Source organism: Epargyreus clarus, unplaced genomic scaffold (genome assembly GCF_041222505.1).
Source record: "Epargyreus clarus isolate Ecla_fem2 unplaced genomic scaffold, WU_Ecla_fem_2.2 ptg000017l, whole genome shotgun sequence".
NCBI lineage: Eukaryota > Metazoa > Arthropoda > Insecta > Lepidoptera > Hesperiidae > Epargyreus > Epargyreus clarus.
In genome coordinates this window covers 13,913,051-13,938,801 of record NW_027332225.1, presented here as the reverse complement: position 1 = coordinate 13,938,801, position 25,751 = coordinate 13,913,051, and the positions used below count along the sequence as shown (strand labels likewise).

General features: G+C 37.7%; 2 protein-coding genes across 14 annotated transcripts; one reads left to right on the top strand and one right to left on the bottom strand.

The window, feature by feature from the left end:
* Positions 1-507: 507 nt before the first annotated feature.
* Positions 508-21,356, top strand: Zn72D (Zinc-finger protein 72D). Of its 13 annotated transcripts, none has more exons than XM_073082169.1 (20): positions 508-667; positions 861-1,000; positions 1,935-2,140; positions 4,037-4,172; positions 5,997-6,090; positions 7,640-7,793; positions 8,404-8,677; positions 9,663-9,973; positions 10,454-10,573; positions 11,282-11,374; positions 12,313-12,504; positions 12,988-13,061; positions 13,291-13,564; positions 14,125-14,248; positions 16,127-16,221; positions 16,968-17,063; positions 17,757-17,909; positions 18,623-18,718; positions 19,230-19,338; positions 19,968-21,356. In XM_073082169.1, the coding sequence occupies exons 1-20, from the start codon at positions 615-617 to the stop codon at positions 20,036-20,038; spliced, it is 2,865 nt and encodes a 954-aa protein (XP_072938270.1). In that variant the 5' UTR covers positions 508-614; the 3' UTR covers positions 20,039-21,356. The 13 variants fall into 13 exon arrangements, with proteins under 13 accessions (XP_072938270.1, XP_072938278.1, XP_072938275.1 ...); XM_073082177.1 differs by having other exon boundaries at positions 1,932-2,113; positions 4,052-4,172; positions 6,033-6,090; XM_073082174.1 differs by having other exon boundaries at positions 1,932-2,113; positions 4,052-4,172.
* A 2,968-nt stretch (positions 21,357-24,324) lies between these two features.
* LOC140749141 (immediate early response 3-interacting protein 1) lies at positions 24,325-25,389 on the bottom strand. The gene is made up of 3 exons (XM_073082181.1): positions 25,176-25,389; positions 24,675-24,776; positions 24,325-24,496 (listed from the first exon to the last, which is right to left on the bottom strand). The coding sequence occupies exons 1-3, from the start codon at positions 25,261-25,263 to the stop codon at positions 24,441-24,443; spliced, it is 246 nt and encodes an 81-aa protein (XP_072938282.1). The 5' UTR covers positions 25,264-25,389; the 3' UTR covers positions 24,325-24,440.
* Positions 25,390-25,751: the final 362 nt, after the last annotated feature.

Genomic DNA, 25,751 nt, shown 5'->3' with positions numbered 1-25,751 from the left:
CATCTTTATGAATTAATTTTGAGATATATTTTTCTAGGAAATAAACATTGTAGTAGTCACGGAGAAATTATCTGAAGTTATTTTGATATGAGTCAAGCAAAGAGTATAGTAAGTAACCTATTGGAGTCAAGTACCCTATTGAAATACCAAAACTGGAAGAAATCAAAACTTACTAAAGATTAACAATTCTCTAAATATTTTATTATATATATTTCATTTTTTATACGTTGGTTTTTTTACCAATGCTCAATATGATGCAAGACCGAATCATGTATCGATATAATTTTAAAAATGATTTACCTTGGATACTTAACTTAACTGTACTGTATGTACTTACTGTACTGTTAAAAACATTATTAAGTATAATACTTGTATATAATTATATATAAATAGTATATTTTCATATAAGAAGCATAAAGGCTGGTGTTTTTTTACAAGTTAGACTATAAATCGATTTTATGTACATTCGCCATCTGTTTCCGGTCTATCTTTGTCTATGAAAATTGAAAAGTGGTCGCCATTTTGTTTTCATCAAAGACAAAACGCCGGTCTTTTTATTTCCCGTTTTCCGCCCGTAGAAGCGCGTGTATTGTTTCTACGAGGAGAATTGGTAAATGATGGCAGCAAATAACTATTTTGGGTTTACTCACGGAGGAACCCAATACGGGTGAGTTGGAAATTTAGTCTGGGCAATATAAATATTGATAGAAAGTGCGTAGCCCGTAGAGTGCGTAGTAGCAAAATTCCCTTGTGGTCGTATTTCCGTGGTAGTCAAAATGGCGTCTGGTGTGTATTGATCGTGGGTTATTATTCGGAAAGTGTGTTGTTCGTGTAGTGAAGGTCGCTTGGTGTGTTTTTAGCGCGGCGACCGCCGGAGCGGCTTACGGCGGGCAGACGGGGTACGCCGTGGCGCCGGCGGCGACTGCAGCCACGTACGGCACCCAGCGCGCTGCGGCCACCGGCTATGACACTGCGTATCAAGCCGCAGCCGCCACACAAGGTAACATTCAATCCATTTATTATGAAAAATGAAATAAACAATACTAAGAAACCTCATACATTTGCTTCCATCAATGAAAATTAGTCAAGCGTGACAAAATCAGTATTAGTAAAACTTCATCAAAATATCTATTAGACACATTATAATGTATGTATACATTTAATATCTTATTTGTTTCATATGATTATCATTGCGTAATTATTATTTACCCGTTTTTTCTTGTCTAAACCAAGGTCAACAATATTTGACAGTTCATGTTGTAAAAATATAAACAACATAGTGTACATAGCCTTTATATAAGCATCATACAGGCTCACTCTTAACTTCTAAATTTGAAGTTATTCAGAGTATTAAATGTGTGTTGAATGACATTAATAAAAAATCTGATTTGTATTGATTTTAAATAAATATCCTTGATACAGGTAAATTATCTTTGTGTTAGTATGGGGATTCAAAACAAATGACATAAGACAAATAATCCTTACTATCCTTACCAAGGTAGTAACTTAAAAGCAGAATTTAATAAATAATAGAAATTATTGACATGACTTATGAATCTGTTGTATTTTGTTTTAGCTCAATAATGTATTCAAGATTCCTAAAAAACATACAGAATATTTGATCTCTTACTGAAAATAATTAAATAAATTAGTTACCTGTTTGGTACCTATGCATTAAAGTGTTAAAATTATGAAGCTGAATGAAGCTTTATTTCATATTTACCTTGTTTTTATTAATTGGGATATAGAAAAAAGTTACTTGTATTGGAAAATTTGGTATGATTTCAAAATTGTTTAAAAAAAATGTAATAGAATTTTTTATTGCCGTAGCTCGCTGTCTCAGGCAAGCAGGTAGGTGCCGCCCGGTTCTGTTGTGTGTAGGGGCTGTGTGAATGTGAATGCATTGGGTAACTCGGTGTTGTTGTGGACAGTAGCGGCTCACGCGCACGCCCACGCGGCGGCGGCGGCCGCGTCGGCGTACGACGCCAGCAAGAGCGCGTACTACCAGCAGGCGGCGGCCGCGTACCCCGCGCCCGCGCCGCCGCAGCCGCAGCCCGCCTACGACGCGGCCGCCGCCAAGCCCGCATACTCCACGCCCGCCACCTACGCGCAGGTCGGTCCGCACTACTCCTACACCCAGGTTCGGATCACGTTTAGTTTGCTTGTCATCGCGCACAACCCTCACTGTTCGACATGCACGACACACGACACTTGACGCGCAACACACATTACACACAAAATATTCACCACATAAAGCATACTTGAACTTTACTCAGATTAGTTGCAATGCAATAAAATTATCATAGTTACCACAATATAAGTAGAAAGGGCTCGAAGTTTCATTCTCAACTTAAAAGACATGTAAATTTATTGTAAATTATTCTTTGGTAGATACTGTAATAAAATTGTCCTTAATGTCTGAGTAAAGGTCTAAATATGCTCTGTGGGCTTAATTCTAAATGTTGTGTTTAATATTATATGTGGCTTAAATTTATTTTAAATAATTTGCATTTTTGTCATTATCATAGACATTTTTGTTGCATTTTTTTAGTAATTCCCTGATAAAATATGTAGTCATATATTGTGTAGTAATTATTTTGTACAGCTTTAATGGTAATGCAAGTTTCAATGTTGTAGTTTGTATCAATGTTGTAATATTACTACAAAATTCGAATTTGTATTTGCATTGAGTTGAGTAAGCAAATAATAATATGCTCAATGTATAATATCAGCTAATTATTGTACCAATTATTGAATTAATGTATTACAAGTAATCTTATGTTATTTGCCAAAAAGCCCATATGAATCTTCAATTAAGTAGTAAATAGTTAAATTGTAACAGAAGTAAATGTTTAGTTAACTAACAATTTATTGTATTTGATGTTTTTGAAACAATGATACCAAAACTCTTGTAGTTAGAGATCCAATTAAAAAATTGTAACAAGTTTATAGAAATATTTTTGGTTACAATATACATTAATTATTATTATTGGCGAAAAAAACTACTGTTTTTGTAACTTATGAATAGATAAAAGAAAATCATTAATTTTAACTTTGTTAAGCTTCGAATCTCGTGTTTATATCTATCGGGTACATCGCCGATGCTAAGGCGCCACTCGAATCTCTTGACCCTCGGGAGCGTGCTCAATAGCGTATTGGGGGAGTCTCGAGTGGCCGATGAGACGATAAAGGTGAACTGGACTGAGTCTTCCGACAATATCATTCGACGGTCCCGCTGCGTTGTTTCGTGGTTATTGCCGTGTTTTTGAACTTAAAATTAGGCATCAAGTGTCGAAAGTATGAAGTGTTTCAAGTTGCAAAAATATAAGATAATTTTTAAAATTTAATTAACTTAGTTAAAGGGTTGTTGTATTTTGGAGACAATATTTTAATAATTCTAGCTGTTGTGAGTGTTCTATTACTTGTTTACTTGTCAAATATAGAAATGAGCATTTTCAGTGTTTTTCAACTATACGGTATTTATTCAACTGGCGGGGAAGACAAATAACACGATTATTCCTCACGACGATCAGTAAACTTTGGTATTGCAAATTATCAGTTGAGCTAAGTAAGGCATATTATTTGTAATCGGAGTAGATCTGTTTACCAAACAAAATAATGTTAATTATCGTCCTTAAAAACAAATTTGAATGGTCGCATTTTTGAATGAATAAAAATGTAGCTTGTCTTAGTAAATGTGAGGTTGGTTAGTAAAAGTGGTCAAATTCTCATTCAATCAATCAAAACGAGCCCGCCATACGGAAATCGCCATTCAAGCGCGACGAAGTGTCGCCAAATGCTCTCGCAAGTCACAACCATTGCGCGTTTGCCCTGGCGGTCGCGTAAGAGGGGTGCGAGATGTAGCGGTCAGGTGTCGGTGTTGCATCTTCGTAAATGTGGGGTTAGTGGTCGACTTCTCATTACCCGCTATACGGAAATCGCCATTCGAGCGCGACGAACTGCGCCAAACGCTCTCGCAACCGTTGCGAGTCTCCCCTGGCGGTCGCGTAAGAGGGGTGCGAGATGTAGCGGTCAGGTGTCGGTGTTGCAGGGCGGCGCGCGCGCGGGCGGCGGCGCCAAGGCGGCGTACGGCGGCGTCTACACCGCCACCACCGCCGCCGCCTCCTACCCCACGCAGGCCTACACCGCGCCCGCCGCACAGCCCGCCAAGCGTGAGTACACAGCACTACCCACACGCACACATATATACACACAAATAGTAAAATAGAAACACCGTTTACACGCACACATCTTTACATAATCACGCGAGTAGTGAGTAAGAAAGCAAACTCTGATTTGACAGCGTCCACATGACAAGCTTAGCACGCACTGCGGTTAAACGCAAGCGGAATACAAATAGCTGAAAACGCAAAAACGCATACGAACACGCCCTGCGGTTGGTTTTTGGCTTAATTTTATTTCAGTAACGTTATGGATTTCTGGCGAACAACATGAATTGTGGCGTTAGTTTTATCGCTCGCCCATCGAGACCTAAGGAAAAACCGAATGCGTTTAAACGCAATGCGTACAACACCATACTATTACTACAGGAGATAAAAAAACGCGCTTGACAAGCCGCGATCGAAATGTTATTTATTTTTTAATTCAATCACCGAAAAAGTCATTGTATAGAAAGCAATGCGTTACCTTTTTTTACGGTTTCAGACTTGCGGTTAAATGCATGCGTTTAATCTTAGGGCGTGCTAAGCCTTAGAGTGCAATATTTTTAGATTTATTCTAGGCATTCTGAATGATTTCACGCAGCTTTTTCTGATTTACAAGCTTGCAAGCACACGTGATTTAGATATGTTCATTACATGCTGCATTTTTTTTTATTTGTGCATGTTGTCTTGTATAAAATGTGGATAGTTTACATAAATTTGAGTTTGTTTACTACTTTCTATTTTACTTTGTAATCGTTATTAGTATAATTCATTTGATGAACATCTTAGTTACTATTATCATTCAGAAATTAGCAGTAACATATTTTTATATAACATTAATATTACTACAATATTGCATTGCTTTTATAGTTACAGAAGTTAAATCTGAAATAATGTTGTGTAATTGCATTCTAAATGTTGCACATTTTTTGCCTAATCACAAGTTATGAATATCAAATTTCTATGAAATTTGATACTGTTCGGTAGTTTCGTATTACTCGAGTTGCATGCCCCATTTGTGTTAACTATAATTTTACCTTTTGAATGTTGATGTTTTGTCATGAAATTACTATATTTGTATTGTTGTTTTTGTCTTATAAATGTATATGAACATAACACAACGCGTACGTTACCGAGGTGGAAACAAGTCGCGACCTACAGTCGAGAGCCGCGCCACTTAGCCGCATCTTCCCCTCCCCCGTATCTAAATATAGTCCCAGGCTCTATTGTGCTCATATCTCGTGAATAGAATCTCTACAATTTGTAAGTTGCAACGAAACATGTAGTTAGTATATTTTTTATTCAATATTTTAGTTCTTTGACCATTGTTATTTATTTATTTAAACTATCGTATTGGCCACTTTATCTCAAATAGTATCGTGTTAAGTATTTGAATTCATTATTAATTCGTCACAACGCATTCAATAGTAACATTATCTTGATTTATACAAAAGTAAGAAAACTACAGTTTTCTCTGATCGTTTTCGAATCTAAAATTATCCAAATCATTATTGAATAAATTATTAATTAAACAATGTAATAACAACCTTAATTTTTATAAGGTGTTTAGGTCAATATTTTTAATGAAGTTTAAACGTAATTTTTATTTTCCCCGTAAGTTATATTACATCCCTTAATTAGTATTTTGAATGTAATAATAATGTCACTCGTTTTTTGGAATTAAAATGGCGATAATGAGATCCTCCCGTACGATAATATAGCAAGAGTCCCGGGTATAAGCTGTGGCATCGCGTATCGCGCGTATCCGCGCAGGGCCGCCAGTAGAGTCGGTAGAGAGCGTTGAGTGAGCGTCCGTGTTGTGTTGTGTTGTAGAGACGGCTAACAGGGGCACCTCTGCTTATGATACAGCTCTCTACAACGCGGCTACCATGTACGTGGCTCAGCAGAACAAAACCGCCGGCGGAGGGTGAGTTGAAATACCTTTACATATTTAACGCTTATTTTGTTTGATGACATTCTCATTTAATGTACTTCTATGTCATAAAATAAATCAACATAGGTTTCAGTTTGCTCTTATACTCCGTCCACTATATTAGTCACTATTTGATGGATTGTTTTAGTGATGCCTGATTGACTTGATTCTAGTGTAATTCGTGCTCGCCACTATAAAACGAATTTACCTATTTATTTTACATTTGTGGCAATTTGATGCTATGAATTTATTTAATTGGATTTTTTTTAAAGACTGTAATAATTTCCAATTTCCAATGTGAAAATAAATTGAAAACTGAAAAAGTTCTTATTATTGTGACTTTAATACAAAATGCGTATTTACAGTTTGGCCCGTCCCGATTTTCCGAGTCTGTCATATCTCGCGAAGTTAAACAATGCCAGTCTGAAGAATACGAATATACAATACGCAAAAGTATAACAACAGCGAGAGATGACAGATTTATAATGCGCACTGTGCTAAGAATCACTTCGCTCTTCGGATTCATTGGAAGACAGAACCATTCTATAGGAAGATAAAAATGCCCCTTTTGTTTTGCTTTCCTACGTATAAATATTTTATATTCTAAAATAATATAGTTATTGCATTTACACTCTAATAATATAATTTTATTTCATGTTTTTGATATAGTTATTAAAGGATCTTCATTTAATAATAATAAAATTGTACTACAATGTACATCTGAAATTAATTTGACTGCACTTACGTTATGAATGCGAATAATACAGTGGACGGAGTATGATTGAATTTAGCTAGATGATTAAAATAAAACTATGCATTTATTTTTTAGTTATTATTGAAGACAAAATCGATATTTTGTCTTCAATAATTCTCTTAGTGCGATTATACTACCATCATGACTGTCGCCGCAAAAAAACAGCGTTGTTCTAGATTTTAAAGGGTGATGGGGACTGCCCCATAAACACTGTAATCTATTTAAGCCAAAGGTTAGCGACCCCTGATAGTAAATCATCCCTATTTAGGCTGTAACCATAATAAATAATAGTTTAAAAAAACTAAAAAAATACACTTTTTATAGAAAATCCAACAAAAAAATAGGAAATATTTTTTTTAAAATTTGAATTAAGAATAGTGTAAATAAGATAAAAATATTTTTTATTGTAAAAAAAGCGTGGGGTGCATGGTGTCAATAGTTATAAATATTTTATTGATAGATATTGAGTAGAAGCAATATCATTTTGATAATATCTTAAAAAGCACCCCACGGTCTTGTCATCGGTCATTAATAAGTATGCCAAATTTCAAGTTAATCCGACGTTTTGAAGGGGGTTAAAATCATGTTCAAAGATTTCGTTACATACTAACATACCAACATACATACGTCTGAAGCTAATAAAAGCGTATTAAAAAGCATCACCAATTTCAAGACCTTTAACTTTAAGTTGCACTTATATGTTGGCTTACTGTGTACTAATCGCTCATAGGATAAGTCTAATGGTTAACTAGCTCGGCTAGTAGTGCTCACGGCATGTGAACTCTTTAGCGCATTGATGAGTGTGGTTGTGCAAAGCAGTGGGTGGAAGAACTACAACAAGAGCGGCGTGGGCGCGGGCCAGCAGCGCCGCCCCAAGCCGCCGCCCAAGGCACAGCAACTGCACTATTGCGACGTGTGCCGCATCTCCTGCGCTGGACCACAGGTGAGTCTCTTTTTTGATTATTTTGTGATTGAATTACTGTGGTTCCTTTGAGTTTTAAAGTGCTGACCACAGTTAAGGTTTTGTGGATTTTAGGTGGTCACATTAAGTTGGTCATTGTTATTACTTTTTTGTACCATTTTTATGTATAAAATTCCAAGAAATTGTTGGAAGTATGTTAACCTTATTAAACTATCTTTCAAGTATCAAATGTCCATCATGAATGTGATTTAACTGAAACATACTTAGTTCATTGCTAACACATTTTTATGTGTTAGCAATGAACTAATATTACAATACTTTGACTGAGAACTAGTATTACAATACTTTGACTGAGATTTATGGTGTTTTATGTTATTTTGCTAAAGAGATATTTATAGTTTCATTGATAAAATGGATGCCCTTGCCTATGGAGCATTTGACTCAGTTCGAAGCTTTTGCACATATAAAATGTTTAACATAATTCAATTTTAATAGCACCTCTTTCATCGAATCACCTCTGAAATTTGATATGCTGAAACATCATTACTATCTAACTCGTATGCCTTACTTAATGTTCGCTCGTTGCACTTTTAAAACGTATAATTTACTTGATGTTCGTCGGTTAAACCAGACATACAAGGAGCACCTCGAGGGCCAGAAGCACAAGAAGAAGGAAGCGGCGGTGAAGCTGGCTGCGGCGGGCGCGGCCGGCGCGGGCGCGGCGGGCGGCGCGGGGCGCGCGTGCGGCGGCTCGGCGCTGCGCTGCGAGCTCTGCGACGTCACCTGCACCGGCGCGGACGCGTACGCGGCGCACGTGCGCGGCATCAAGCACCAGAAGGTGGTCAAGCTGCACACGATGCTCGGGAAGCCGATACCCTCCACGGAGCCCACTAAGCTCGCCACCGGTGAGTCGCCAGCATAAACACACACACACACACACACACAAGTTGTGACATATTTTGCCTATAGTCTCATGTGATGGTTATTTGTACGTTTACAAATAAACAAAGTAGAATAAACATTGAAATTAATTATTTAAATTTGATTCAGCTACTTAGATAAATACGATTGTAAATAATATGTGGTATATATAATGTGTGCTATCAATTAGAAAATTATTATTAGATAAATTATGAATGTTAAGTGAGATGAGTGTATTTTTTTTTCAATAATTGGCCATACAAAAGCATGCATGCAAAATTAATTTTCAACTGACATATAAAAAATCATATTATTATAAGCTACTAATTATTTATACCCACATACCCTCAAGTTGCAGTCAATCTATTAACTTGCATGTTATAACTATCTCAGATATCACATAAATTTATGCTATAAATATTGACAGCGAATGCATAGTAATAATTACAGGTTTTATATGTAAATATTGTAATTTATGTATAACAAATATGCTCTCCAAAGCGTAAGTATGGATAGCATATTTCCCACTCGTGTTGACCCCCCGATGCCACAGTATCATATCTGTATTACGCGACCACTCGGCTGTTAACAGTTTTAAAAAAAGTCAAATTTTCCAATCGTATGCTACTTACGAGCACCCGGTACAGATATGTGTGCGTCGCACGGGCCTCTTCGGTACCGTAGATTGAACGGGACGGACGTCTCGGGGCCTGCCATAAATAAACTCCTAAGCGAAAGAAACCATCCATTGCTCACTTATGACCCAACCATAAATCAATAACCATATTTTTAGTAGGTTATACAGAGCGCTATGCTTTTGGTATCGTTAAAGTTTTAGAGAGTACTTGAAGAGGGTTTATTCTTTTTAATTTGGTTGGCCTTGTATCGATGAGCATTCCGACAGCGGGGCAGGGGGAGGGGCGCGCCCCCGAGCGTCCGAGGGAAAATTTGAGTTTTTCGTTGTACCAGCCGATAAGAAGGTGGCCGGAGCGCCGTTGGTCGCTTTCGTGGCGAGCGGGGGGCTCCGCACGGTGGCCGGCTCTGACCGCGCCGCGCGCTCGCCCGCAGACAAGGACAAGGACGGGGAGGATAAGGACGACGAGGCGGACGGCGAGCCCGAGGTGCAGCCCGTCGGGCAGGACTACATCGAGGAGATCCGCGGCGACGACGGCAAGGCGCTCAGCTTCAATTGCAAGCTCTGCGACTGCAAGTTCAACGACCCCAACGCGAAGGAGATGCACATGAAGGGACGCCGCCACCGGCTCCAGTACAAGAAGAAGGTCAGTACTAAATACATTTTTATATTATGAGAAAAAATAAGCCACGCTAACTAAGCGTAAGCGTAAAATTTACGCCTGTGTAAGGAGCGGCCGGGTGTGTCTGTCTGTCTTGTGTAACCGATGGCATGTAGCGGCACTCAACTTATTTGGTCAAACAGTACCCGCCACACATGTATAACCCGTCGTACGCACACGAAGATATTTGGTGCTAGTAGCACCTATACTATTTTTCTATACAAAAACGTGTGTGCATCCACGATCATCCAATGATTAATTAGTAAAAGGTTTGAGGCGGTCGCAGAGCCCGGAGGCCTCACGGCCACCGTCAGCTTAGTGGTCGTCAAATGATTAAACGGCGTGATGAGGATGATCGGCAAAATGCAACACTAGAACTGCAAACAGATCAAAATATCTAAGTATATAATAATTAAATGACCATGCTGGATATGATTGTAATATTAGATTGTTCTTGTTTTTTAGGTGCAACCAGACTTGGAAGTAAAAGTGAAGCCCTCTATGCACCAGAGAAAGTTGGCAGAGGCCAAGGCACAGAGGATGATGGTGCGCGACGAGATTTGGTCGCGTCGTCGCATGCACGATGTAAGTTATGTTTTCTTTATTTAAATACTAAGTATAGTTTTGCGATGAGCGATTATGGGTTGTCAATAATTAATTTAGAAACAGTAAGGAAAAAGTAAGTAACTTGATGCTTGGCACATTTAACCAAAAGCTACTTTGGGCGCATGTGACGTATCAAAACATGTCATAGCTCACTTAATATCACGGAGCCCATGATGTCCGTCGACGTCTGTAATCAACAAATTTTTGAAGGTGGTAGAACTCTTTGCGGTTCAACTCCGGCGGCACCACCGCTACACCTATATTTGCCTTGTAACAGCAGTGTTAAGCGCTGCTGTGTTCTGATTTGAAGGGTGTGATAAGGGAGACATACTTTAATGAGGCGGTCCAGCTTAGTCCTGAGGGGTAGCGGCGCGTCTGTGGCCGACCTCAAGTAGGAATATCTAATCCTATCTGGGGTTTATTATAGATGTCCATGGGCTTCAGTAGCCACTCACCATTAGGTAGACTGCATGCTCGTCTGCTACTCCTATATTATAAAAAAACATAAGAAAACGGAAGCTCTTATTTCCTGTTATAGTATTTTTTTTAATTACTCTTTCATTAACATACCTTTCACTCCATAACATTGCAACATTGCATTGATATGAGATAGAATTTGGTAGCAAATGATAATTGCAATGATAATAGTAAAATGATCGAGTGTGATATTAACACGTGTCCTGGCAGGGCGAGGAGGAGGAGCGCGTGTACTGGGAGGGCGGCGCCGACGCGTGGTGGCCGCGCGGCCCGCTGCCGCCGCATCTGCACCACCACCACCACGTATGTACACACGCACGCAAATACACATACAGTATATCGTCATAGTCGTAGAGAACAAAGTCGGATTCAAAAAATATCAAACTTTACAGGGCAGCCATTTCAGCAGTTATTGACAAACGTCATTTTACTATGAGCGCATTTCAAATCCGTCGTTATACTGACTGATTAATTTGAAAACTAAAATACATAGATTTTTTCTGTAATGCAGTAATAATATTAAGACAATATGTTATCTAAATATGATAAAAAGTGAATCTCGCATTTTTGTCAAATCCGTCTTTGTTCTACGACTATGAGGATATCTTGTTATACTAGGCGACCTAAGAGAAGAGAGGACGGGTTTTTTATAAACTTATCAGAGAGATCCGAAATCTTGTAAATTCATCAGATGTTGTATATTAAGGGGGATTTTGATTTGATACCAGGACATTGAAAAGTAGATTAGATAGAAAATGTTTTTTAAATTAATCTAGCGACGAAAACGAAAGTAAGGTATATAAAGACCTTGAAACAGTATTTCATGTAATAATGGTCAGAGTGGAGATTTATTTTTAAAAAATCTGATAACTACACTCAAAAATATGGAGTTTCAACGATTAGGTTGATTAGAACTCACGCGATTATGTTAGTACAAATGGAAAATCACCTGGAAAATCTTTTGACCCTTACGCAAACAATATTTAACAATAAAAATTGTTTCTCTTTTCTCTTGTTCTTTGAGTAACTAAGGTATTTTGTTACTAGGATTTTTTTGAGATATATGTGTAGTACAAACTTTTATTAAACTACGAGAATAATCTGTTGATCAACAATTAAGATTTCTTTATTAAATAGCTGTTTTTTATAAGTAAACAAATATGGATCACTTTACGGTCTTCTTAATAATATATACTTTCTTATTACATATATTTATTATTCTTAATTATAATTTTGATCAGGGCGGCATGGGCATGGGCTACGGGCCGGTGGGGCGGCGGCCGGAGACGTCGGACGACCGGCACGTGCTGGCGCGGCACGCGGACATCTACCCGGCCGACGCGCAGCTGCAGGACATCCAGCGCGCCGTCTCGCACACCGAGCGCGCGCTCAAGTCGCTCTCCGACGCGCTCGCCGAACACGCCAAGCCCAAGGTCACTAAACATACTATTCACTTAAGATTAAACTACTTCGCATATGGCACTCAGAAAGGCATAAAACTCTCTCAACAACTATTGTGGTCAATGACATAATTAATCCTGATAGGACAAATATTAACCCTGTTAACTTTTAAACGTAATGTATATATTAATTCCAAACTATATTGTATTTAATAACGAAAGTCATCCTCGTCAACCCATTACTTTCCAAATATTGGACATAAGTATTCTCGCAAATACAAATTAATAACCTACATGCACCGTTGAGAATATTTTTTTACAACTCTCGAGCGCAAAGATTTCCTCGCGATGTTTCCTTTACTGTAAGTTAGTGATAATAATTAATTCTTGATATACACATAACTTTGAAAAGTTAAAAATGCCTGTATGGTTAAGATTCTCTTAAAACATTTTAATTCGTAGTTGTTTGCTTTGTTAATTAATGTGAATATTAAAGTTTGTTATTGTCTTTTGTAGGGTCAAGTGAAAAAACTAGATGACAAAAAAGATGATAAACCAGATGGAAAAGAAGACGGCCGTGACAATCAGTTGTAAGTACAAATATAATTCATTACTAATGATTAATACACTTTCAGATTTGTATTCTAATTGTTTCGAGTATTTTCTGTCTTATAAAATATTGATTTATGTATATAAAAAAAAATCCATGTTTATTGTGTACTATGCGATTGTGATAAGTAAGAAATAGTTATAGTGTTATAAAAATGAATAATTAATATTTGACTGTTTCCCTTTATAATTAATAAAATCTGTGTGCAGGTTCTCGTTCGTGGGCGAGGGCGAGGGCGGCGCTGGTTCGGGGGCGGGCGGCGGCGCGGGCGGCGCGGGGGCGGGCGGCGGCGCGGGGGCGGGCGGCGCGGAGGGCGGCGCGCGCGCTTTGAAGGGCGTCATGCGCGTGGGGCTGCTGGCCAAGGGGCTGCTGCTGCGCGGCGACCGCGACGTGCGCCTCGTGGTGCTCTGCCACGACCGCCCCACCGTCACGCTGCTCAAGCGAGTCGCGGCGGACCTGCCGCATCACCTCGCGCGCGTCAAGGTACGTATCCGATATTGTTGGATGTATAGTCCGCTCTGAAGTTGTTGCGAGCAGGTATAGTCATACAATTTGCTATGGCGATGCGATTCATTTCTATATTCAGAGCGGACTTTTTGCGGAGTTTTACGCGGACTATAACAGTAGTACGCATGGGAAAAAAGTCTAAACGATATCCATTTTGTTGTAATTGATTTCGCATTTTTCGCATATATTTTTTTTACAGTGAGACAAAGAATATTGTAAATGACTTACTATATGTGTGGTCAATGAAACTATTAATAAACCATATGTGCCAATTTTATTAAGACTTCTGCAGGTACATAATGATCTGTGATGTCTGTGATGTACATAAGTCGATTGTAAAAATCAAAAAATTGACTAAAATAACTTCATACTCATTACTTAACATTACGTAAATAACACAAGATCGATCAATAACCATAGGTGTGCTTCTTGTTTACCTTTTCCATCATAAAATGTAATTGAATACAGTCTTGATACAATGCTATTTATTCAGTAGCTAAATCTGTGCGAGACACCTAAAGCAGGGAGTGTTACAGGGCCCGGGCGACGAGCCGAAGTACAAGGTGGAGCTGCTGCCGGCGGAGGGCGCGGTGCAGGTGTCGGACGGCGCCGTCAACGTGCTGGTCAGCCTCACGTCCGCCGTCATGCGCGAGCCCGCAGGTACTACGCCGCGACCCACGACCAACGACAACGACCCGCCGCGCTGCCTGACGCCACCGTCACCGAGCCCATACCGATAATCAATGATGGCGCTGAAGTAGCGTACATACATTTACTGTAAACGCGCGTCCGTCATCCCGGCCGCTTATATTTCGAGTAGATCGGCGTGACCGCTACATCGACACCGAGATTTTAACGTGCCGATGTGCCGGCAGTATAAAACGCATTGGAACTTGTCCATACGCTGCCGTCACACACGTGACAGCAGGAACAAAATAAACCGCCGATATCGGTCGCGTTGGGAAAACTATCGCAGTTACGACATATTAAAATCGGCCCCAAAATAATCTCGTTCTCGGTATCGGCTCGGTGACGGTGCGGTGGACAAACGACCTGAAGCATTATGTACCCGGCTGACCGCACGTTCACTACTATCATCGTAGATTAGTTCTTTAATTTTTTAACTATATTGATTACATTCGATTTTCAAGAAGATGATGCCCAAAAAATTTCTTGAAATTGTTTTAATTGCCTTAGGTGTTAGGTTTCCCGAAAAAACAAGTGAAGTTGTGTACTGAATAGACCGCCATAATAATATAAAAACGTTTGTGTTCTGCTTTGCTTTGCGTAATGGTGGTTTAGGTGGGTCATAGATTAGTATAGATATCTCACTGCCTGGTAATTGAAGGAAGCCTTTATTTGACTTAAACGGCTGACAGTTCTGTCAACCATTTAATGGCTGACATGGTGTAATTTATGCGGAACAATGCCGACATTGCAGAAACAAGAAATCGAAAAAGTGCGGAGAAATATTGTTTCATTCGTAAATGATCTTAAAATTACATTTTTTTAATTTAATTTAGATGACAGAGAAAATTTCATTCAAATGTCCAAACTGGTTCCATTTTCTTGTTAGGAGTGAGTAATCTTTACTTATCTATGACTATCATCTATACAGACGCGTAGACGATCCATCGTTTACAGATCGACCGCTGTTCCGACCGGCAGACACTTAAACAACTACTCTGTAGCTTAAGCTACAAGCTAGCGTATCGTAGCCTACGTGATAGTAGCCAATGGACGGTCAGCTTAATGTTCACGATCGCTCGATGCCAGATTACACGGCAGCTGATATTGGTCGTTGTCGTCGTTGTCCCGATGACCCGAACGTCCCCCGATGTAACCAACTCCCCCAGCGAACAAACTATCTACTAAAGCTAAGCAGTCACCTCTATTTAAATTATTGTTCTTCATATACTTTTTTTTTAATCCGTACTATAATTGTTGCTATGTATTTTTCATGAAGTATCTTGTGTTTTATATGGATGATGATTGTGGAAAAAAAGATAATTTGTTCTAAGTTTACCGCCCGGCGTGAGGCCGGGCACCGTGTTGGATGCTTATTTTTAGGTGTGAGTAGGATAAGAGCGGCGAGAAGAAAGGATTTTTGATCATCCCCGTAGATATATCACATGCGAACTCGATGCGCTACGCAAGACTCCGCAGTGGTATATTGATATCAACTGAAACGGAGCAAACATACCATTTGCTGTCGCTATAAATATATCATATTATTCACTATCGCATCCGTACACATCAGTCTTATTTATTTATTATTAATTATTATCAAATGTATCGTACCACATTGGTCGTGCATTTTATTTATTAGTATTTTTAATATGATGTAATTTAACAATTGGCACGCACATGATATGTATATAAGTTACGTGGTCGATTCGGGTTGCGATCGGCTTTGGTGAGTTTGTCGCAGCTCGCCCCCGACCTCCGTAACGTTTAGGGCCGTAGGGACGCCACAATGTTTGCCCCGTTTTCGTCGATGTGTTGATGGTCAAACACCCTTTATGTTGTTGTCGCTAGAGGGTGGCGACATAAAGCGAGACGACAAGGATGTGCTACCGCGGCAGAAGTGTTTGGACGCGTTGGCCGCCCTTCGGCACGCCAAGTGGTTCCAGGTACATTCGCCCACATTACCAAACGTGTGCGCACTCCACCATCCCCCCCCGCTTTAAAAGTAACTTGAATAACCCCCTTTTCTCCAATACAAGCTAGAATAATTTTGCCTCAGTCACAAGTTTTATAGCAAAAAGTCAAAAGTTGTTCATTCTTATTCGGTCAAGCTACGTCGCAGTGAAGGTGTATTTTTTGTGATAAAATAAAAATTTAAAACCAATATAGCTAGTTCCTATTGCTTATTATAATTGCACACCGGAGTTGCGACGTATTCTTCTTCACTGAAGAATAAAAAGAATAAACAAATTTTTCGTGTTCAGCGTTGCCGAATTCACCCCCTTAACTTGACAGTATCGAGTGGGAGTGCGCACGTATTTCTTAGTCACATGTTTATTTTTTATTTTACGATCAATAATCAAGTAGCTAATCGATTTAGTCACGAGAACATTAATTTTTTATTTGCTCCTCAAAAATGTTTCCGCTCCCGTGAACATGTGGCTACACGTGCTCGTCGATAAAAAGCTGCGTTTCCGCGCACAGCATGATAGCCATTGGGAGTTCATAATGAGGAAACGCAGTTTGAGTCAATTTTTTTTAATAACCTCATTTATTGCTCTTATCCTTTGGTAATTTTTGAAAGTTTGTGAGATAAGATCTCGCTATGTGCGAGAGAGAGAGGAGCAATAAATAGGGCTGAAGGCAGCCGCTAGCCCTACTGGGCGGGTGGCTGACGAGCGCGGTGTCGCAGGCTAGGGCGGCCAACTTGCAGTCGTGCGTCATTATCATCCGCATCATGCGCGACCTCTGCCGCCGCATCCCCAACTGGACGCCGCTCAACCCCTACGTGAGTATACTGATTTTGTCTCTAATTATCATAATATTTACAAATTCATGCTTAATATACATATTTTGACTAGAGGTCTTTTCATAGTTTCTAAAACAAAATAGCAGTACTTATTTTTATCTAAAATATTAATATTACTGTATTGTACAATGTAGGGTATTTATTATTTATTTTTGCTAATAATACAATATTTATAACATAATTAAAACATATATTATTTATTACATGTTATTGATAATAATTGAATAATTTAATTAATAAATTGTCTATGGTTTGGTTATTTACATATTTTGGTTTTATGTTTAGATTACAAAGTTCTTCTAGTTTGATAAGAGTCCTACAAGAATTTTTAAATTATCTGTAAGGGTAGTAATATGCCTATGGTAACACTTAAGCATCGCATCGCGTGAAAATGGTCACTTATGGTTATTTCGATAGTCACTTATGATTAATTTAATAATATACACATTTCCTATTTAAACTTTACAAATAAAAAATTGTTAAATATTTATTAATCTTTTTTTAAATATGAATTTAACAAATTTGACAAGTTAATGCCCATATTATAATAAAAAATAGTACATAAAATTGAGTTATATTACTATTGAGAAAGCCGTGACAAACTAACATATACTATAAGAGCCGTAACGGTGCGAGCGCACGTTACATGTGTGAGCGTGTGTGTGTGCGCAGGCGATGGAGCTGCTGGTGTCGGGCGTGATGCAGTCGGCGGGCGCGGCGCTGTCGCCGGGCGAGGCGCTGCGCCGCGTCATGGAGGCCGTGGCGGGCGGCCTGCTGCTCGACCACGGGCCCGGCCTGCGCGACCCCTGCGAGAAGGACCTCGTCGTACGTACCACACACACCACAACATAACACGACACGATACGACATTCAACACCCAACACGCACTGTGCATGATATATTGTACACTGACACAAAACAACACACCACGACACGACACGCTATCGCTCAACACGTAACACGCACTGTGTATATGTGGTAGAACCCTTTGTGGTTCAACTCCGGCGGAACCACCGCCACACCTATTTCTATCATAACAGTGTTAAGCGCTGCTGTGTTCTGGTTTGAAGGGTCTGGTACAGGAGACATACTTTTACGAGGCATTCCAGCTTAGTCCTCAGGGGAAGCGGCGCATCTGTGGTAGGAATATCTAATGATACTGCGCGATAAAAACTATTATTTATAAAAAACTTCCTAAGTTCCGAATAAGTAGATTTCTCGTAATATTTTCAGTTACAATTAAAGCCATCCTATCTGGGGTTGATGTCCGTGAGCGGCAATAGCCACTTACCATCAGGTGGACTGCAAGCTCATGTGCTGCAGCTATATTATATTTTTCATTCTAAACATTGTCTAACTTCGATCTGAGCTTTGTAAATTTGCCTAGAATTCGAACCTTGTATGGTCAGATTAATGTTAAATTGCAAACCACTCTACTATCACTATACATCAACTGGTTACACATGATACCCAAAATGTTTTCAAATTCCACTAAACTATAATCACTTTTCCTAATGCGTATTTTTTTGTTATTTTAGGATGCCCTGGGTAACCTTCCCCCGCAAAAGCGAGAAGACTTAACAGCGTCAGCGCAACAGTTCCTCAGACAAATCGCATTTAGACAAATTCACAAGGTGCGTTGAACGTTTTGTTACACTCTTTTTAATATAATATAAGTATAAGATGATGTGGCAGTACCACTCTTGTTCTACATTTTATTTATATAGGTGATCAATCAAGATTATTATATACCACCTGACTACCGAAATATTAAAAAATGATGATTGATGTGTTTTTCTGCTCACAAACCAGATCAATAGTTTTAGTGTGAAAGAGAAACAAACATACGTCTATCCACAATAACTTTCGAATTTATAACATTAGTATGAAGTAAGATGAATGAGCTCAATAAATGAAAAACTTTCTACACACATGGCCTTACACTAACGGTCCTTGTTTTTTTTTTTCGGTTACGACACAAGGCCAAGAACATCTTAACTCAAAATATAAATATCATCATCTGACACTAAATATTATCATCCCAACTGCATGTTAGGCTTGTACTGTATGTAATGTTGCAATAATAAACTATTCATATAATTATTCGTGTAAATAGTGTGTAATAACAAAGTGTATTGTGTGCAGGTGCTGGACATGGAGCCGCTGCCGAAGCTGAAGCACGCGGCGGGCGGCTGGAAGTTCCCGCGCAAGCGCAGGCGCTCCAACACCGACCCCGAGGCCGACCAGCCCAATGGTAATCAACAACCTGTCTAATCAAATCAAATTATTTTTTTTTTATTCAAAATAGAGCACTTTTCAATGTCAACACAACCACTTCACAAGGTGTTTCGTTATGGAACACACATTTTTGAAAAAAAAAATGTTATTGGAGCTGGAACTACTTCAGACCACACCGTTTTGTCAGTCAAATAATCGCTTAGTACGCTTATTTACATAGCGTTTGTTTAATTGACATGTTTGATTTTTTTTTCTGTGAGATTCAAAATGTGGTCGGGTATTTTATTGTAGTAGCGAATACAGTTACCCATGAAAGATCTAGCCACCTTACATAATCTAAATTTGGGAATTGCATTTGCTACACTTGTCTACACTTACTTTATGCTTGCACTCAGAAGTTAGATGCGGGAGATAAATATTTTTTCTTTCGAATTGAATTTGATATGATGATACTTGATGACGAGTCGTAGTGGACATAACACGGTGCGGCGCGATACGCGTGTGGAGAGTTATTCGCCGCCGCGCTTTGCGCTGCTCTCGGTTACGTCTACCGTGACGATTTGGCACTCTGATCCATTTATTACTTTCGCACATAATTAAATGTATGATAATGCAATTTGCAAGTGAAATGTATGCCCTTTGCAGGTGAAGGAAAGGTAGTTAAAACAGAGGAGAAGACGGACGCATCAGAGAATGCGGGCGGAGCGAAGAAGTAACTAAGTAACTGAAATGCCGCGCCGCCTCACCGCGGCCGGCTCGCTCGCACAGGAGGCGCTATTCCAAAGGAAGTCCCAAAATATTTGAGATTCAATCGTCACATTAGATGCGTTCGAACTACTAACACTAAAACGAGGAGAAAACGGCGCAGGCGACGCTCTTTAGCGCCCCAACTAAACGGCGCGTCACTATTACCTCGCCAACGATAACAAGATAAACCAGATTCTAATTTAAGTGTAAGATTTACTTTCTGACTTGAATAATATATATTTTGTGTAAGCATTGTACACGATACACTTTATTTTTACAATATTGTCACACTAATATTATTTTTGTGGCGTCAATCGATCTGTCCAATAGCAACTCGTTAATTAGTCCAAGAGATAATCGTAGCGTTTTCGAATTGGGTAGTTCTAGGTTATTCTATATGTAATTAATAATTAGTATATAATTAGTGATCTATTTTGAAGATTGACAGGGATAGAGACAATGTTCCGGTGTGCGGACGAGGTCGGCAGTTTGTTCATAGTACGTGAAACATGATTGTTGCGAATCCGAGTAAAAATTTACCGTCCTCAAGCTACCAAAACAAATAATAGTATGCGCTTTATAAATATCATATAACGCTTTATTTAGAAGGAAATAATATAATAAAGAAAAGTGTTCTTCCTCACACGCTCATATTGCTATGAACAAATTCGACCTTTCGCTAAAACTGCTTAAGTGGTCACCAGGAGAGATGAAAAGAAAATTAGTTGGTCCTAGATTAAGATATTTTATTGATAGGGTCCCCAGTATTTGACTAATACAGTTAGTTCCTTTGCGCGGAGTACCCGTGACTTGCTTGCAAAAGCGTTTTTCTTTAATTGATTATAACCTGTTTGGTTTTAAGTGTATAGTTTCTACCTAGTGTAGGTAGGAGTATTAGACGGTCTGTTAGTATTTATTTGTAACTGACGTTGTGGGTCCTAGTTAAATTTCTGGTTTTTAGTTTACAATTAAAAATACCAAATTGTTAAGTCAAAGTGTCTTAATTCTTGGATTTCGTGATTAGGGTTCCGAGTGCTGACCCACAACGCAGCGGAGCTTCCACAATTTAACTCCAAACGTAATTTAGAATGGGTGTGATGTTAATATATTATTATTTAATTAAGAAGGTTTATGATTAACAAACCTTTATAGATAGTTAAAAAAATTGAATCAGTACTGTTTTACGTGATGTGCGTATTATTTTTCACCTTTAAGGAGATTTTTTCGTTTTTTATTGTACGAGACGTGTACTTTTAAATATTAATGTCAATAAAGTGAAATGTGAAATTCTGGTCTTTTATTTGTTCTATAAATATCCTGATATATTTCCGTAAGAGAAATACCTACAAAGAAAACTTATAGTACTTACATAAAATCATACTATAGCAAACGTGCACGCTTGCGTGTCTGTATTGAATAATTAAAGTTTAAAAACTAAAACCACACTAAAATCGCACAAGGAAAATCGTTAATCCTGATTCCTGACGGTCCTGATGAGGAGAATGGGATAAGATTATTAAAATCTTATATTGTCATCGGTTCTTGATAAGTGTTTAAAATTTTATATTGATTGGGCCGTTCAAAGTGGGTAAAAATCGAGTTCAAAGATTCCGTTACATACATACATACAGGTCAAGCTAATAAAAGCGTGGTAAAAATAGTATGGGAATTGCGACGGGTTTTTCATGCGCGGAGGTTGGCGAGTTCTCACTCGTCGGACGCCCGCTCATTGGTTTGCAAAATCAGTTGAACGCCGCCACTTAAATGCCGCAAGCGACGGGTCCCGGGCCGTCCTAAGCGGACATCCACCACATGCACACTCGCCAGTTCTAGTATAGACTCCCATAATATAATGCAAATTGAAAGGGCATTCAACATTTTTAATATATTATTACTGCCCAAAACTTGTTTTTTTTAATCAAAATCAATATAGTCTGACATACTCCTCCTGGGCATGTGGCAGTTTTTGGAAACACTAATTTTTGGTCAGCTGCCTGAACAACTTAAATTTCCCCAGATAATAAGTTATTAGTTTACATATTGATTTAAGTTAAGATAATAAGTTAAGATATTAAGATAGCTAATATTAATCACAATAATGTAACATCCTAATAATGTATAAATAGTTTGTGAAATTTTCTACTTATAGTCATCACAATTTATTAGGCCTATTTTGACACATACCTAAACTAATCTCATTAGTATTTTAAGCTAGAGCTGTGGCGGCTACAAAACATTCGGAAATTAACTTTCAAATAATCAAAACTTAGAATTGCCTATAATTAATTATTTATCCCCTTTTTATCATAACAACAATAAAATAATCAAGACTGTTTCTTAGTGAATGATAAAACGAAAAAAAAAAATACAATAGCACGAGCAATGCTTCTAAACATGATTAAATTTTTAAATTATATTAGAATTTATTTTCTTTTCTCCTTTTTATTAAATCTTTAGATGATTTAGAAAAATATTAAATAAACATTCTGTTGACAAAATATTAAGTAATCTATACAATAAGAGGATTGCATATACAGGGTGTCCCGTAAGTACCACGACAAACTTGGGGAGAACATAGGTGAGGGTCTGACCTCTCTGGGAAAAAAAAATTACCTTAGTAAAAGTGTCACCATTTTTGCACTATCAATTGTTTTAGATTTTTTGAGAAATTCAGCCCTCTTCATCTTCTTTCGTTAACTGCGTATACAAATTTGGTGATGCAGTGTTTATTTTTTCTGTTAAATACTATCAGATAGTTGGTCTATCACATTGAAATGTAAATTGGTTAAAAGACGTAAAGGAACCATGAAAAAAATAGGGATATTTTTAGATTTTAATTTTTGTACTATTTTTGCCTCAACTTTGACTCGTCGCGGTGAAAATAAATGTACTGGACTATAAGTGTACGTTGCGCCAAAAAATATGTTCAGTTAATAGAGATTTTAAAAAGGTACCACACTTACTATTTAAAGTTGAAAAAAAAAGTTAAGGCCGTTTTTGCATGAAAGGGACTGAAACCAACTAAAACGTAATGATCGAGTTTTTATTTAAATTACGGTTTTTACCGACTCACAACGTGTCAGGCAGTACTAAATCACATTATTACCTAGTTACACACTTAAAAATATCATTCTTTATTTGTAAAAAAACAATTTAGTAACTAACTAGCAAACAAAGTATTACAATTTATTAAGTCAATTTTTACCTACTTTGAACTGTCGTTTCGAAGTAAAACTTCGTACATGTATGTAATTTGAATGACAATACCATAATTTGACATCTTGGAACAGATCTGATGATGGAGCCAGGATATGGATGGTAGATTTCTTACCAATTTAGCCCAAATTCGAGGGATTTACTAAGAAATGAACCATGCACCTGCTGGCTCCATCATCAGATTTGTTCCAAGATGTCAAATTATGGTATTGTCATTCAAAATACATACATGTGCGAAGTATCACTTCGAAACGACATTTCAAAGTAGGTAAAATTGACTTAATAAATTGTAATACTTTGTTTGCTAGTTAGTTACTAAATTGTTTTTTTACAAATGAAGAATGATATTTTTAAGTGTGTAACTAGGTAATAATGTGATTTAGTACTGCCTGACACGTTGTGAGTCGGTAGAAACCGTAATTTAAATAAAAACTCGATCATTACGTTTTAGTTGGGTTCAGTCCCTTTCATGTAAAAATGGTCTTAACTTCTTTTGTTCAACTTTAAATAGTAAGTGTGGTACCTTTTTGAAATCTCTATTAACTGGACATATTTTTTGGCGCAACGTACACTTATAGTCCAGTACATTTTTTTTTCACCGCGACGAGTCAAAGTTGAGGCAAAAATAGTAAAAAAATTAAAATCTAAAAATATCCTTATTTTTTTCATGGTTCCTTTACATCTTTTAACCAATTTACATTTCAATATGATAGACCAACTATCTGATAGTATTTAACAGAAAAAATAAACACTGCATCACCAAATTTGTACACGCAGTTAACGAAAGAAGATGAAGAGGGCTGAATTTCTCAAAAAATCTAAAACAATTGATAGTGCAAAAATGGTGACACTTTTACTAAGGTATTTTTTTTTTCCCAGAGAGGTTAGACCCTCACCTATGTTCTCCTTAAGTTTGTCGTGGTACTTACGGGACACCCTGTATATGAAATCTCATTTGTCCCACCTTAGATTTCCCACCACAATTTTTTTACATTTCACATCGAATTACATTGATGGTTTGAGAATGAAAAAACCCTGGTTAAGTGTAAAAATGTTATTTATGCAAATTAAATCTTATAGGAATACTTACATAGTAATATATTATGTAAAAGAATAAAATTAATATATAGACTCCATTTAATCTTCAAACCTCTGTTACCCCAGTAGCAGCTTAAAGATTATTGTAAGAATGTTCAGTAGTATTAATGGAACTGCAATACAAAAAAATATGATTAATATATATAGTTATGGGCACTATCATCTGTTAAAGATCTTCTTAATTTGGACTACTTATTTCTGTTGAAAGAAAATTTAAATTACATTGCATTTGACATATTAACAACATATAAAATAATTTAATTAATAAAAGTCAACTTTCACACCACTTACTCCTAGTTACTGTCCGTATTGATCTGACCAAGTTTAATATTTGGAATTTAATTGAGGATTGATCCTCATATCCTTGGTTCTGTGAATTGGCTCCCCAGCCCACTGAAAAGATTAATAGATTTAATGAATTAATATAAGCGATTGTTTGTAATTTGTATAACCATAGACCCAAATATATCATCTTTTTGTAATGGAATTGAAATAGCAACCATATGTGGTAGATAACACTGGTATTGTAAGTAGACTTCTGTACACAGTAGTCCTGTACCTCAGATCGACCACAGATTTGACGACCCACGGAGCCTAGGTTAGAACCAGGATTCAGTAACACTTGAAAATTGCTGTTATAAGGTGTAGACCAGCTGTAGTGATGATAAGACCACAGTGGAATCATAGAGATTCTAAAAGTTTTCAAATAGAGACACGGCCAAGGGTCAACAAGAGAACAGATTGGGCCAGAATTCAATCGCAATAGGTTATACGTTAACGTATATAACTTACTTTTCTGCATAAACCTCTCTTCGTGCAACACACAAACAGCATTAAGGCAAAGTAGTGTCGCTTCAAACAAATTCCACAAAGTAAGCATCTTGAACTAAATTATTTAAATTACTTATTAATCATCTAAACATCTCACTTAGATTGTATTTTAAAATTTTCGTCGATTCTTTGACAGCAAAATGAAACGAATGACATCAACAAATCCAACAATAGCATTGACAGTTGACAGCTGAGTGTTGAGAACTTGAGACAAATCAAAGAGAATATAACCACTACGTAGACAAATGTATAATAAAAAAAAGTTTTTACATGAAGATCATAAAAAAAGACTTTAAAACTAGAACATACTGTGACGAGAAAATAATATTATTATTAGACATTCGTAATAAGAAGATAAATTGTGGTAAATATTGCCATTGGCAACACTGGCGACCCTGCTATACACAGAAAATTTTGTTACTATAATTTAAATATGCTAGAATCCAGAGCCTCAATTATTTACATATACTAGTAAAAAAATGTAAATAGATATTATTTACGCATATATTCTTGACGCTTTTAGGGTTCGTACACAAA

Excerpts from the sequence above, each read along its gene's own strand:
- LOC140749141 (XM_073082181.1), bottom strand. The coding sequence starts at position 25,263 with ATGCTTACTTTGTGGAATTTGTTTGAAGCGACACTACTTTGCCTTAAT. Across the intron at positions 24,777-25,175 it reads AGAGAGGTTTATGCAGAAAA|TGGGCTGGGGAGCCAATTCA; the intron begins GTAAGTTATATA and ends TAATCTTTTCAG. Across the intron at positions 24,497-24,674 it reads AATACGGACAGTAACTAGGA|TTCCATTAATACTACTGAAC; the intron begins GTAAGTGGTGTG and ends TTTGTATTGCAG.
- Zn72D (XM_073082168.1), top strand. The coding sequence starts at position 615 with ATGATGGCAGCAAATAACTATTTTGGGTTTACTCACGGAGGAACCCAA. Across the intron at positions 1,001-1,931 it reads AGCCGCAGCCGCCACACAAG|TAGCGGCTCACGCGCACGCC; the intron begins GTAACATTCAAT and ends TGTTGTGGACAG. Across the intron at positions 12,505-12,987 it reads CCGAACACGCCAAGCCCAAG|GGTCAAGTGAAAAAACTAGA; the intron begins GTCACTAAACAT and ends TGTCTTTTGTAG.